The sequence below is a fragment of the Pyrgilauda ruficollis genome, unplaced genomic scaffold, assembly GCF_017590135.1.
Source record: "Pyrgilauda ruficollis isolate IOZ18807 unplaced genomic scaffold, ASM1759013v1 scaffold62, whole genome shotgun sequence".
Taxonomy (NCBI): Eukaryota; Metazoa; Chordata; class Aves; order Passeriformes; family Passeridae; genus Pyrgilauda; species Pyrgilauda ruficollis.
In genome coordinates, this window is record NW_024527933.1 from 232979 (window position 1) to 245379 (window position 12401).

Consider the following 12401-nt stretch of genomic DNA (forward strand, 5'->3'; position numbering starts at 1 on the left):
CCCAGCTCTGCCAGCCTGTCACTTGTGCTTAGCAGAGTCAGACTGATGGTGGGACATGAACGTGTGTCCCACCAGGGCTCTGTGTGACATTACTGCTGGCATCTGCAGGGTGATGGACGGCGTGTCCTCCCCGTACTTCAGCTGAGCAGGCAAAAAGGAGAGGTCAAACACGGGCAAAAAGCCTGACAGAGAAATGTGCTGGCAGAGCCCATGGTGACAAACGCTCACTTGTCACCGAGGACACTGGGCCAGGCCCTGTCATGCCACCCTTCCTCCTGACAAGCTGGTTTCAGCTTCAGGCACGAGCTGGGGGATGCAGGGTGAGCCCAACATATGTTGGTGCTTCCCATCCCTTGGGAAAAGCTCTCAGGAGTTGGCAGCCTGGCTGCAGCTCACTCCTCCCTTGATGCTGTTGAGTCAGGGATGGAATGAAAGACTCCAGTCTTCATGAGGTGAATCAGAAGGCAATTTAATGAAAAGTAGTGCAACTTTTATAATGTGACTCGTTAAGGTGAGACTAGATTGGTCTCAAAGTAAAAACCTCTCACAGTATTGGTGAGCTATGAACAGCACACTCTGGAGAGTCATATCTACAAACAATGGTTACAGAAAGAGAGATAAGAATTGTTTGAATTATTTTCTCTAAGTTTCCCACTGTCGCAATATGACACGAAATGAACGACACTCACACGTTGAGATGTCTAAGGCAAAAAAGTGCATTTGTTTCTGGATCTTGATATTTATAGAATTCTAAAAGTGACCATGGATTGGAGGATTAAATTGCTACCTCTCCAACCACACTGGTCAAACCAACAGTCCATCAGTTCTCTCCTCCTCTAGAAAGGAATGCAAAACAATCATTATTTACACAAAAAGTGCGTGAGAAACTCCATTACAAAAATGTAAACATCAGAAGGCTTAGAAGAACTTTAGAGGAAAAGGGTGACATCTCACAGCTTCCCAGGATTTTCCTGGTACAGCTATGTCTCTCTGCTCAGAGAATATGTGATTACACACTCCCTGCAGGCAGGGATTTCCCGTGGGCTGCTCCATGGAGTGACAGGCTCTGTTCCCTGCCCAGGTGTGTGGAATTCACTTTCTCTGAACCTGAGAGAAGCACTGAGAGAAGCAGAGAAAAGAATGATCAAAACAATTCTTATCTCATTCTCTGCTCCTGTGTTATGCCAAAGTAGAATGCAATATGGAGATTATTTACCCAAAGTGATGGGGTTTTGTTTCCTTGGCCTATCAGGGCCAAGCAGATTGTTGATCAGCAGACAGTCACAAGATTCTGGGCAGTTGAGTTGAGTTGAGTGCTTTGTGCAGATTCAGTTTAGATGTAATGTAATATAGTATAGAATAATATAGTATAATATCGTATTTGCGGGGTTCCCAGACAAAGGAAGGAATGATTAATCTGACTCCTTGTTCTTGAAGGCTAATTTATTATTTTATGACACTATACTAAACTATACCAAAGAATACAGGAGGCTTAAAGGAGGCTAGAAAGATAATAATGAAAACTTGTGACTCCTTCCAGAGTCCTGACACAGCTTGACCATGATTGGTCATTAAGTCAAAACAATTCACATGAAACCAATGAAGCAACAACTTGTTGGTAAACAATGTCCAACCACATTCCAAAGCAACAAAACACAGGAGAACCAATGAGATAATTATTGTTTTCCTTTTTCTCTGAGGCTTCTCAGCTTCCCAGGAGCAAAATCGTGGGCAAAGGGATTTTTCCAGAAAATATGACTGCATGGTATAATGAAGTAATTAATTAGCCTTCTGATATCCATGGAGTCCTCCTCGTCATTTCTCCCTGCCACAGGGGTATTACTGCACAGGCAACCCCCGATGAAGGAGAGAGAATGATGCATCTGACTCCATCATCAGAAGGCTAAATAATTCCTTTATTATACTGTATTATATGCATTGCATCTAAACTGAATCTGCCTTGCACTCACACTTGATCACAACTGCACAGGACTACTCATCTCTGATTCTCTCGTGACTGTCTCGTGACAGTCCGCACACACACTGGGAGAACAATCTCCATATTGCATTCTACTTTGGCACAAACACGGGCACAGCAAGTGGTAAGAATTGTGCTTTCTTTCTCTGATGTTCAGAGAATGTCAATCCCAGGAACATTCTTGTGCAGAACCGTGCCTTGCTTTTCTCTGTGAAGAGAAACGTGGCAAGACACGGGGGTCGCTACGGCGGCAGTTTCCAGCCGGGCTGTGCCCGCTGGGCTGCCGTGGCCAGGATAACTCCGTGGAGGCTCAGCATCGCGGCCGAACTCCCAAGCAGTTCCCAGCTGCAGGCAGCCTAAGCAAGCTATAGTGATTTCATCTCTCAGTGATTATCAGCTCTTTGTGATTTCAGCTCTTTGCTTGTGCTGCTGCAGCGGACGCGGGGAGAGAGAGGAGAAGCGCTGTATGAGGTTCCGCAGAATTTTTTATTGGGGTCTTCCACAAAGGTTCTCAGTGACAGCTCTTCTGCCGAACCAGGCAGAATTAGGGGTTTTTATACCCTACAGGGCTTTTGGAAATTGTCCAATAGTAAGGGGAAAATGACCTATAGGCTTACAGAGAGATAAGCAGGGTCAGAAAGGCGGAAGAGAGGAGCTTCTAAGGCCCGAGTCATGACTTGGCATTTCCTAGCTCAGGCTTCTGACTCCAAGGAGGTCTTGCTGGCCCTGTGCCTGCTACAGGCCGCCTTGCTTTTCCCTGCAGGTGGGAGACGAGCAGCTGGAGCGAGTGCTCGCGGACCTGCGGCGAGGGTTACCAGTTCCGCATCGTGCGCTGCTGGAAGATGATCTCGCCCGGCTTCGACAGCTCCGTCTACAGCGACCTGTGCGAGTCGGCCGACATCGCCCGGCCCGACGAGCGCAAGGTCTGCAAGAACCCCGCCTGCGGGCCCCAGTGGGAGATGTCCGAGTGGTCTGAGGTGAGTCCTGCTGGCCAGAGCACACCTGAGCCTGGGATTCTCTCCTTTTCCAATTTATCCTGGTGCCTTGTGGGTCCTGATGCTTTTTTAGGTCACCATGTGACTGAAAGAAGAGCAAGGAGGAGTTAAAGTATGGTTGATGCTTTGTGTGAGGAGATGCGGACCTTGACTCTATGTTTCAGGAGGCTGATTTATTATATTATGATATATATTATACTAAAATTATATACTAAAACTATACTAAAAGAATAGAGAAAAAAGAATTCATCAGAAGGCTAGAAAGAATAGGAATAGAATAAATAACAAAGGCTCGTGACTCTCAGAGAATCCGATCCAGCTGACTGTAATTGGCTATTAATTAAAAACAACTAACATGCACCAATCACAGATGCACCTGTTGCATTCCACAGCAGCAGATAGTTAATTGTTTACATTTCTTTTCTGAGGCTTCTCAGCTAGAATAGGAGAAAAATCCTAGCAAAGGATTTTTCATAAAATATCATAACTACATCAAAGAATAAAGCAGGGATCTATTAAAAGGATATCCTCAGTGAGCACAAGAGCCCAGCCAGGGCTACCCCAAGATGAACCAAAATGGTCACAAAATACTCAACCAGTCACGGGGTCTCTCACTTTTATAAGTTCTGCTCCATTTGCATATTGGAGTTCATTGTCCAATTCCAGCTTCAGGTTATGAAGTCCCATCCTTGTTTTTCTCTCTTCAGCCCATGTTGTTTGTGCTCTTGGGCCTGAGATTTGGATCATTTGTCCTTGGTCCCCTAGCTAAAGAAGCTTGAGAAGGAATTGTTTTGTCTCTCTGCTCTGTGCAGAGAGCTCACCATCCCCTAATGTGAAGCTCAGAACTGCAAACCAAAGCAGCACAGAATCTGAAAAATATAAAAGCTAAACCCTGAGGCATCAATCCTCATCCACAGCATCCACAGCCATCGGTCTCTCAGGACACACTGCCTGCAGTAATGATGTGGATCAATGAGCATCAATATTTTTCCCACTAAAATTTGAGCATCAATATTTTTCCCCCTAAAATGAAGGCCTGGCTCCAGTTTAGGATGGGAGGCCATTGGTCACTCACAGGTAGGGCAGGAGTCCATGGCTCAGATCTCCCCATCAGTATTTCCTTAGCAACCTCCTCAAACCCAACGTCCCAGGAAGGTGATCCTGACTCCTACATGACTTACATCCCTATAAACGTCCCTTCCTCACCTCCTCTGCACTACATGCAGAATGAAACCTTTCCCTAGCTGTGCCTTAAGCCAGTTCCCAAAGCCTCTGGGAGATGGTTTGGGGAGGGTTCCAGCTCACTGTTTTCCTTGGGAAGACCTGTGGAGAGGGTTTGTGCCCCTGAATCCCTTCCCAAGCACAGACAGTGCTCCAGCACATCCCTTACAAACACAAACTCAGGGAAACAACCAAACCAGGGCTGCTTCCTCGGGGTGCCTCTTCCCAAATCAAGCACAGACCTCATCTAAGCAGGAGCAGATGAGCTCTGAGCCGAGCTGTCCGTGGGTGCCAACCTGCCCCATGGTTTGCATCACGAGGAATATGACTCTTCCTCCTGGGAAGCTCCCAAAAACTCATCTTAGTCATAATTTAAACGTCTCCATTCCCCTGCAAGCTGGTGTGCATCATTTCCCTGGAGCTGACAGAGGGACTGGTGCATTCCCTGGTGGTGCAGGATGTTTTGACTTTCCCAGCTGGTAGAGAGGAGCTCCCTGAGCACGTGTTGGAGCGTTATTTTGTCCGGCGTAGCAAATTGGAGTGGTTTATTTTACAGAAATGTGTATTCTCCTCCAGCATTTGTCAGGGACAGATTGCTTGAGACAGTGCTGGAGTAGATTGTTCTTAGCCAGCAGCAAAGCTAATCTCCTTTGGATCCCATCAGAGGTGGGGTGCCAAGTTGGCTGGGGAAATAGGCATTAAAAAAAGCACATTTCAGGGCTCTGAGGATTAACATCTCGGCACGGTGCGTCTGGGCCCTGTGCTGTTGACACTTTTCCCTGCTTTACGTTATGCACGGAGCAAATGTAATGTGTATGTGAGACTGTAGTAACTCAAATCCAGTTCTAAATAATGTCACTGGGCTGCACGGTGCCAAATTTATCCACAGCATAAAAATCTCAGTTGTGCAGTCGGGGAGGGGGAAAACATTCTCCAAAGAGGTGGAAAGGAGCTGGCTGTTCCTGGGAAGGAGGCGAGGGAGATCTCACCCTGTCTCCAAGTGACAGCTAAAGCTGCTCAGCTCTGAGCAGACACTCCTGGAGTCTTTTCCCCCCTCTGGCATCACTTGTTGGGGAGCACAGCTCAGCTAAAGCAGCTCCTGGAGTCTTTTCCCCTCTCTGACATCACTTGTTGGGGAGCACAGCTCAGCTAAAGCAGCTCCTGGAGTCTTTTCCCCTCTCTGGCATCACTTGTTGGGGAACACAGCACAGCTAAAGCAGCTCCTGGAGCCTTTTCCCCCCTCTGGCATCACCTGTTGGGGAGCACAGCACAGCTAAAGCTGCTCAGCTCTGAGCAGACACCCCTGGAGCCCTTTCTCCCCTCTGACATCACTTGTTGGGGAGCACAGCACAGCTAAATCAGCTCCTGGAATCTTTTCCCCCCTCTGGCATCACCTGTTGGGGAGCACAGCACAGCTAAAGCAGCTCCTGGAATCTTTTCCCCCCTCTGGCATCACCTGTTGGGGAGCACAACACCTGGGCAGGACGCAGCTGAAGCTGTGGAGGGGGTTTGGGCAAATCATTTGCGCATTTCCAGCATGTTCTTTTTATCTTTTCTGTTCAAATATGGGGGGAACCCCAAGGCCGCCCCCGCCGCTGCCGTGGCGCCGGGAGCCGCGGCTGATGTCGCTGTCCCCTCCCGGCAGTGCCCGGCGCGCTGCGGGGAGCGGAGCGTGGTGACCAGGGACATCCGCTGCTCGGAGGAGGAGAAGCTCTGCGATGCCAGCGCCCGGCCCCTGGCCGAGAAGAACTGCACGGGGCCACCGTGTGACCGGCAGTGGACAGTGTCCGACTGGGGACCGGTGAGACCCCGCCGTGGCCGCCTGAGTGGCCGCCGTGTCCCTCCGCAGGCTGGCTTGTCCCTGCTGCTGGGGGTGTTGGGGTTGGGCTCGTCACGCCCAACAAAGCTGCAGGCAGCCTGGCCTCAAATAATTCCACTGCTTTGGCTCTCTCGGGTCACCTCTGCCAGCACTGTCACCCTGAGCCACCCCTGGCTCGGGCACTGGGGGTGACCCAGCATCCCAGTGGATCCTGTTGCTTCCCTCCTGCCTTGTGGGGGATGTGGTACGGCAGGGGTTAAACCCTGAGAGACCTGGCTGAGGGCCTTAGTGGGTGTCAAAATCCTCTTGTCTGTCTGCTGCACAGCATTCCTTGGCAAGGCTGATGCTCCATGCCCAGAAATTGAACCTTTTAACTTTTTTCCCTTTTTTTAAAATTTTCCGTTCCCCCCTTTCTCTTTTCCCTTTCTCCCCTTTACCTTTTCTCTTTCCTCCTTTCCTCCCTTTCACTATTTTTCTTTCCTCCTTCTTTTCTATTCTCTTTCACTCTCTCTTTCTTTTTTCCTCCCCCCCTGGCTTTTTCCCTTCCCTGCACAATTCTGCTCCAGAGACCCCCTCCATCCCAAGCTATTTTTACCCAGGTTTTGATACATTCACATCAGCTAAAAATAAGTAGTTTCCATGGCAGCAGCAGTGCTAGGAAACACCGAGAGTCTCTGCAAGAGCAACCACGGAACCACGGGGAGCACCGGCTGCTCTGAGCACTGGGGGCTGAATTTTTGCAGCCACTTCCTTGGTCCTTGGCCACTTTGGGAGCCACTCTGGGGTTCCCTGCTCGTGGTGCTTCCCCTTTTTGCCTGCCCTGAGAGATGCTGGGAGTTGGGGCTGTGGCACACGTTGCCCAGAGAAATTGTGGGTGTCCCATCCCTGGAGTGTCCAAGGATAAACCTATCCTTTTCCAAACCCCTGGACAGGGTTTGGAAAAACCTGGGATAGCAGAAGGTGTCCCTGCTCATGGCAGGGGGTTGGAACAAGATGATTTTTAACCCAAACCCAAAGCAGTCTAGGATTCCATGGCGGTGGAATCTCTGCTGGCAGCAGGAATGATCCGCTGAGCACACCTGTGTTTTAAGCCCCAAAAAACCCCTCTGAAATTTGGGGGAGGGGGGTGTGGGGAGGCAGCTGGGCCCTGTGGAGGCTCTGTCCCTGCTGTGGGATGGCTCAGGGCTGGATCCCTGGCACTGAGTGCCCGCTGTGGTTGCAGTGCAGCGGCGGCTGCGGGCAGGGCAGGATGATCCGGCACGTGTACTGCAAAACCAGCGACGGGCGCGTGGTGCCCGAGTCCCAGTGCAACCTGGACACCAAGCCCCTGGCCATCCACCCCTGTGGGGACAAGAACTGCCCCTCGCACTGGCTGGCACAGGACTGGGAGCGGGTAAGTGCAGCTCCTGTGCTCTGGGGTGCCCTAGAGGGGTTGGGATGGGGTTACAGCTCTCAGGTGTGCTTTGGGGTGCCCTAGAGAGGGTGGGATGGGGTCACAGCTCTCAGGTGGCTCCTGTGCTTTGGGGTGCCTCAGAGGGCTCAGGATGGGATGTGCAGCTCCTGTGCTTTGGGGTGCCTCAGAGGGCTCAGGATGGGATGTGCAGCTCCTGTGCTTTGGGGTGCCTCAGAGGGCTCAGGATGGGGTGTGCAGCTCCTGAGCTTTGGGGTGCCCTACAGGGCTCAGGATGGGGTGTGCAGCTCCTGTGCTTTGGGGTGCCCTACAGGGCTCAGGATGGGGTGTGCAGCTCTCAGGTGTCCCTGCTCATGACCCTGCAGTGCAACACCACGTGTGGCCGGGGCGTGAAGAAGAGGATTGTGCTCTGCCTGGAGATTGTCAATGGCAAGATCAAGACCCGCAACCCCGCTGACTGTGACGTGGCCAAGAAGCCCGTGGAGGAGAGCACGTGCTTCGAGAGGCCCTGCTTCAAGTGGTACACGACCCCCTGGTCTGAGGTAAGCGAGGAGGGGTGCCCAGGGCTGTGCTGCCCCATCCCTTTGCACCACGGGTCCCTCTGCCTGCAGAACCCCCAGGAGATGGGTGAGTCCCTGCAGGATGTGGTCCCTGAGGGAACACCCTGGGTGTTTTTGCTGCATGGTGCAGCTGGGGCTGTCTGTGCTCAGGGAGAGCAGGATTGAGAGGGGCTGTTTGGGGCCAGCTGTAGCTTTACTTTTTTTCTTTATTTTTATCCTGGGAGTGTGGCTGGGGGTGTGCATGGATCCCACAGGGTGGCTGCCCCTGGGATACAGAATTTGGGGATGCTACATCACCCTGCACAACCCAAAAGGCAGCCAAGGTTCAGTAGCCAAGGGTCCAAGCCATGGGCTTCCTGCAAGTCCTCCTGGATGCAGCTTCTCTGATCTGAGCTCCACGAGCCTCATTTTTAGTCTTGCAACCCCTGTAATTAGCCAAAGCAGCCCTGCTGTAATCCCAGCTCCACGAGGCATCCAAAGGGTAGCAGGCAGGGAGTGCTGGGCCCAGCAATGGCTCCACAAGCCCCCCATGGATGCACAGAGATCCCACAACCCCACTCCTGGTGCTCTGGAATTTCCATGGCCACCCATGCCCTGCAGAGCAACACCTGGATTGGGCCAGCTTGTTTGTGGTCCCTTGTGAAGGGCAGCACCAGGAGGGAGGATGTCAGAGCCAGGGGATGGCACCACATCCACCAACCCCTGGGCAGAACTGATGGTGCTGGCAGCAAAGACAGCGCGAGGGGACAGCGGTGTGGCACTGGGATGTGACATCCTCCTCCTGCCCTAACATCTCCAGTGAGCAGGTTCTGGCTCAGAACAGTCTCCTGGGGTGGCAGAGTCTTGCCTCACCCCCTCTCTCTGTCCCCCAGTGCACAAAGACCTGCGGGATCGGCGTGAGGATGCGGGATGTGAAGTGCTACCAGGGCAAGGACATCGTGCGGGGCTGTGACCCGCTGGTGAAGCCGGTGGGCAAACAGACCTGTGACCTGCAGCCCTGCCCCACAGAGCCCCCAGGTGAGCCCCACAGCCTTGATTTTCCATGGATCCCTCCAGCAGCACCACCAGCACCTTATCTTCCCCTGCCCCATTAGGATTATCATGCCAGGGAGGATGCCAGGGACATCTCCCTCTCTGCCCAAGTAATGCACAGGCTCCTTCTGGAGATAAATTAAGAGGAAGAATCATGCTCTGACCTGAAGATAAAAGGGGCCTTTGGAGAGCTGATTTGGGTGCTGCTTCTGTAAGATTCCAGCTAGAGCTGAGGAAGTTCTGTCTGTGCCATTATTTTAATGATTTTTGGTCCTCGGGTGTCCTGGGGGATTTGTAACTATCTCGTTATCTGACTCGTCTGCTGGCTCAGAGTCCCTGTGATCTTTAGCAAACACACAGTTCTAATCCTTTAATAGGATTTGGGAATGAGGACAGTGTGGGAGAAAAGCATGAAAATGGGTGACAGATTTGGGGCCAGCTCCTGGCTCAGCTCTGGGTGTTCTCAGCTGCCCATTCCCTTAGGATCCATGGAGCTTGGGAGTTGCCTCATGGCCACCTTGCCCTGGGAGCAACCTGGTTTCATGCATCCCATGGATTTTAATTAAAAAATGTATATTAAAATATGAATACTATGGGTTTGAAGCAAAATATTGCATTGAAAGGAGCTGGGAGAGTGCTGAAGTAACCTCATCCCTTTCTCCAGCATCTCACTTGCCCCTTACTCTGGATGTGACACTGCTAAATCCATTCCCTTTCTCAAATAGCCTCTTTGGGATAGAATTGTGAATCCCTACCAGGGGAAGCCCTTGACTTGGGGACAGCTCAGTGCCTTGGTGGCTCCAGCAGCCCCTGGGCAGCTCTGTTTTACAGCAAGGACATTGAGCTTCAGGGCTGGGACCAAGTGAGACTCCCCAAGCCTGGCCAGGTGTGAAGGAACAGACCAGCCTGCTCATGCCTTTGCCCAGGTTGACAGTGACATTTCTGGAGAAGCTCCATGGTGTTTTCCAGGGGATGTCAGGGAGGTGGCAGCCACAGCTGGGCTGATGTTGTTGCTCATCCTGTGGTGTTTAGAGCTGTGTAGGGAGGAAAATGACCTCATGAGCTCACAGTTGTTAATTTTCTTTTTCTTTTCCATGCCATGCCTTGAGATAGGGTACCCTGTGAGACAGGTACCTGCCTGCTCACACCTGCCAGCAGCTACGAGACTGGCACAAATAAAGCTCCAGCAACATTTTAATTCAGGCTGGGAGCAGCAGGAGAGACATAAATTAAGGCAGAAATCCTACCCTGACCACCTACTCCCCAAATGCTTTAACAAAGGTTAAAGCAAAAACCAGCCACCCCAGCCCCAAATTACTTCAGCACCCGAGGAAAAACAACTGTATCTGTCAGGGCTTTAACCTGCCTCCAAAGCAAACAAACCCGTGCCATATTTTCAGCCTGCTGAAAGCATGAGTGTTCTCTCTCCCTGCAGACGACAGCTGCCAGGACCAGGCAGGAACCAACTGTGCCTTGGCCATCAAGGTGAACCTGTGCAGCCACTGGTACTACAGCAAAGCCTGCTGCCGCTCCTGCCGCGCTCCCCACTCCTAGGGCAGGGCTGCCCGAGCCAGGGCTCCACCTTCCACCTGCCCACACTGCTGACAAGGATGCTTTTGGCCTGGTTTTGGTGTCCCCACCGAAGCAGAACTCCTCTCCTGGCTGCTGGACGTTGGGAGCCCCCCGGGGTCAGAGCTGTACAGAAATCGTGTATATTTGATTCCTCCCCCCCAAAATCCAGCTACACCCAAGCTCTTGTCCTGTTTCTTCCCTCGGTGCAAGGTTGGGGTTGGCGAGGGGAAGGTGTGAACTCTGGGAAGTGCAAGTTTCCCATCACAAAATGGGCTTGGTGCCTCTCTCCTGATTTATCCCGAGGCCTGCAGGCTCTCGTTAGCTGAATTAACGTGGTGGGAAGCTGATCCTCGTTTGTTAAATGAACTCCAGCCCTTTTTTTGTAATATGTAGGTGTATACTTTTTCAGAGAATTTTATCTTATAATCAAATGTTAGTTTCATAGTCCTTACAAACCCCCTCCCCCCCGATGCTGACATATTGTATATAATATGGAAACATAACTGCACTTTATATCACAAAAAAGACGTGCTCTTTTTTAATATATTTGTTTACAGACAGTGAACTTTATCCATATAATCATTAATTTGTACTCATATGTATATTTTAATAAAGTTGTCATATTTATGGTGGTATTTTGTTTTATTCTCCAGTTTGTAGTGGAGTGCTGGGAGCACTGGAATTGGGGCTGGGGATTTGCTGGTGCCCAGGGGAGGCAGAGCAGCTTTAAATTAGGAGAATCACAGCTCCTTGGGCACTGATGCAAGGAAAAGTCCCAACAGTGGGGGGATTTGGGGACTTTTGGGGGCCCTTTGGAGTTTTGAGGCTTTAGAAGCTGCAGCCCTGAAGCTCCTCAGGGGTTTGGGAACAGAGAGTTTTCACATGGTGCCAGTAAGAAAAGGGCCTTTCTGAGCTCCCAAGGGGTTATTGCTCTGTGTTTTTACTGGTGTGACCCCCCCCAGACACTGAGCCAAAGGCTCTTTAGCATCCCCCAAACTTCTCTGTGCACCCCAAGTGCTGCTGGAACCCTCCCTCAGCAGCAGGGAGCTCCTGAGTGCTTTGCAAACATCACCCCAAATTTGCAGATGCAGGGGTAAAAAAAAAAAAAAAAAAAAAAGTAAACAAAAAACCTCAAAACCCATGTCAAAGTAATTTATTTATTTTTATTATTTTTTCTTTTTTTTTTTTACTTTTTCCCTCCCCAAATCTGAGATTCCCAAAGTCCTGTACAACAGATCACCAGGTGAGGGTTAGTGACAGCCAACCATGTGCTGAATTTCCAAGCTACAAGGGAAAGAAACAAGGGAAAAAAAGGAGGAAAGGAAGGCTGGTAGGAGAAATCACGAAAAACAGGGAGAGAAGGGCTCAAGGCATGGGAACAAACCCCAGTGAGAACTGTACATGGGGGCAAGGCCTGAGTGGCTGCATCCCTCTGGGATGTGCTGGGCCACAGGGACCGAGCCCGGAATATTAAACACGTAGGAAACCAACCCCAGCCCTCCCCACCCCAAACAGAACCCCCCCAGAAAGTCAAAGATATTCATTTGCAAAGACTGACTTGTACTTCAAAAGGTTTCCTGTGGAATTAAAAGCCCTCGTGGTCTGAAGTAAAATACCCAGCCCAAACAGTGTCCGTGAGCCCCAGGGGCTGCAGGCACGGCTGCTTCTTCCCAGAACATCTTTAAAAAGGAAAATCCCCCTGGAGCACAGCCCTGAGGCCATCTGAGTCTCTGTGCAGCCAGTCCATCCTCACCAGCCATCCCCAGGTGATGCTTTTAACCTGAATAATGCCCAGTCCAGGAGAAACAGGGAG

At 51.0% G+C, this 12401-nt stretch overlaps 1 protein-coding gene across 7 annotated transcripts in view; it reads left to right on the plus strand.

Moving 5' to 3' along the window:
- Positions 1 to 11215, plus strand: part of ADAMTSL2 (ADAMTS like 2) — a 29981-nt gene extending 18766 nt beyond the window's left edge. For all 7 annotated transcript variants that reach the window (XM_041484009.1, XM_041484002.1, XM_041484004.1 and 4 more), the window contains 6 exons: positions 2742 to 2955; positions 5840 to 5995; positions 7236 to 7406; positions 7790 to 7966; positions 8857 to 9001; positions 10452 to 11215. In XM_041484009.1, the coding sequence (XP_041339943.1) occupies positions 2742 to 2955; positions 5840 to 5995; positions 7236 to 7406; positions 7790 to 7966; positions 8857 to 9001; positions 10452 to 10570 (982 nt within the window). In that variant the 3' untranslated portion in view covers positions 10571 to 11215. The remainder of the gene's footprint in view (positions 1 to 2741; positions 2956 to 5839; positions 5996 to 7235; positions 7407 to 7789; positions 7967 to 8856; positions 9002 to 10451) is intronic.
- The last annotated feature ends 1186 nt before the right edge of the window (positions 11216 to 12401 follow it).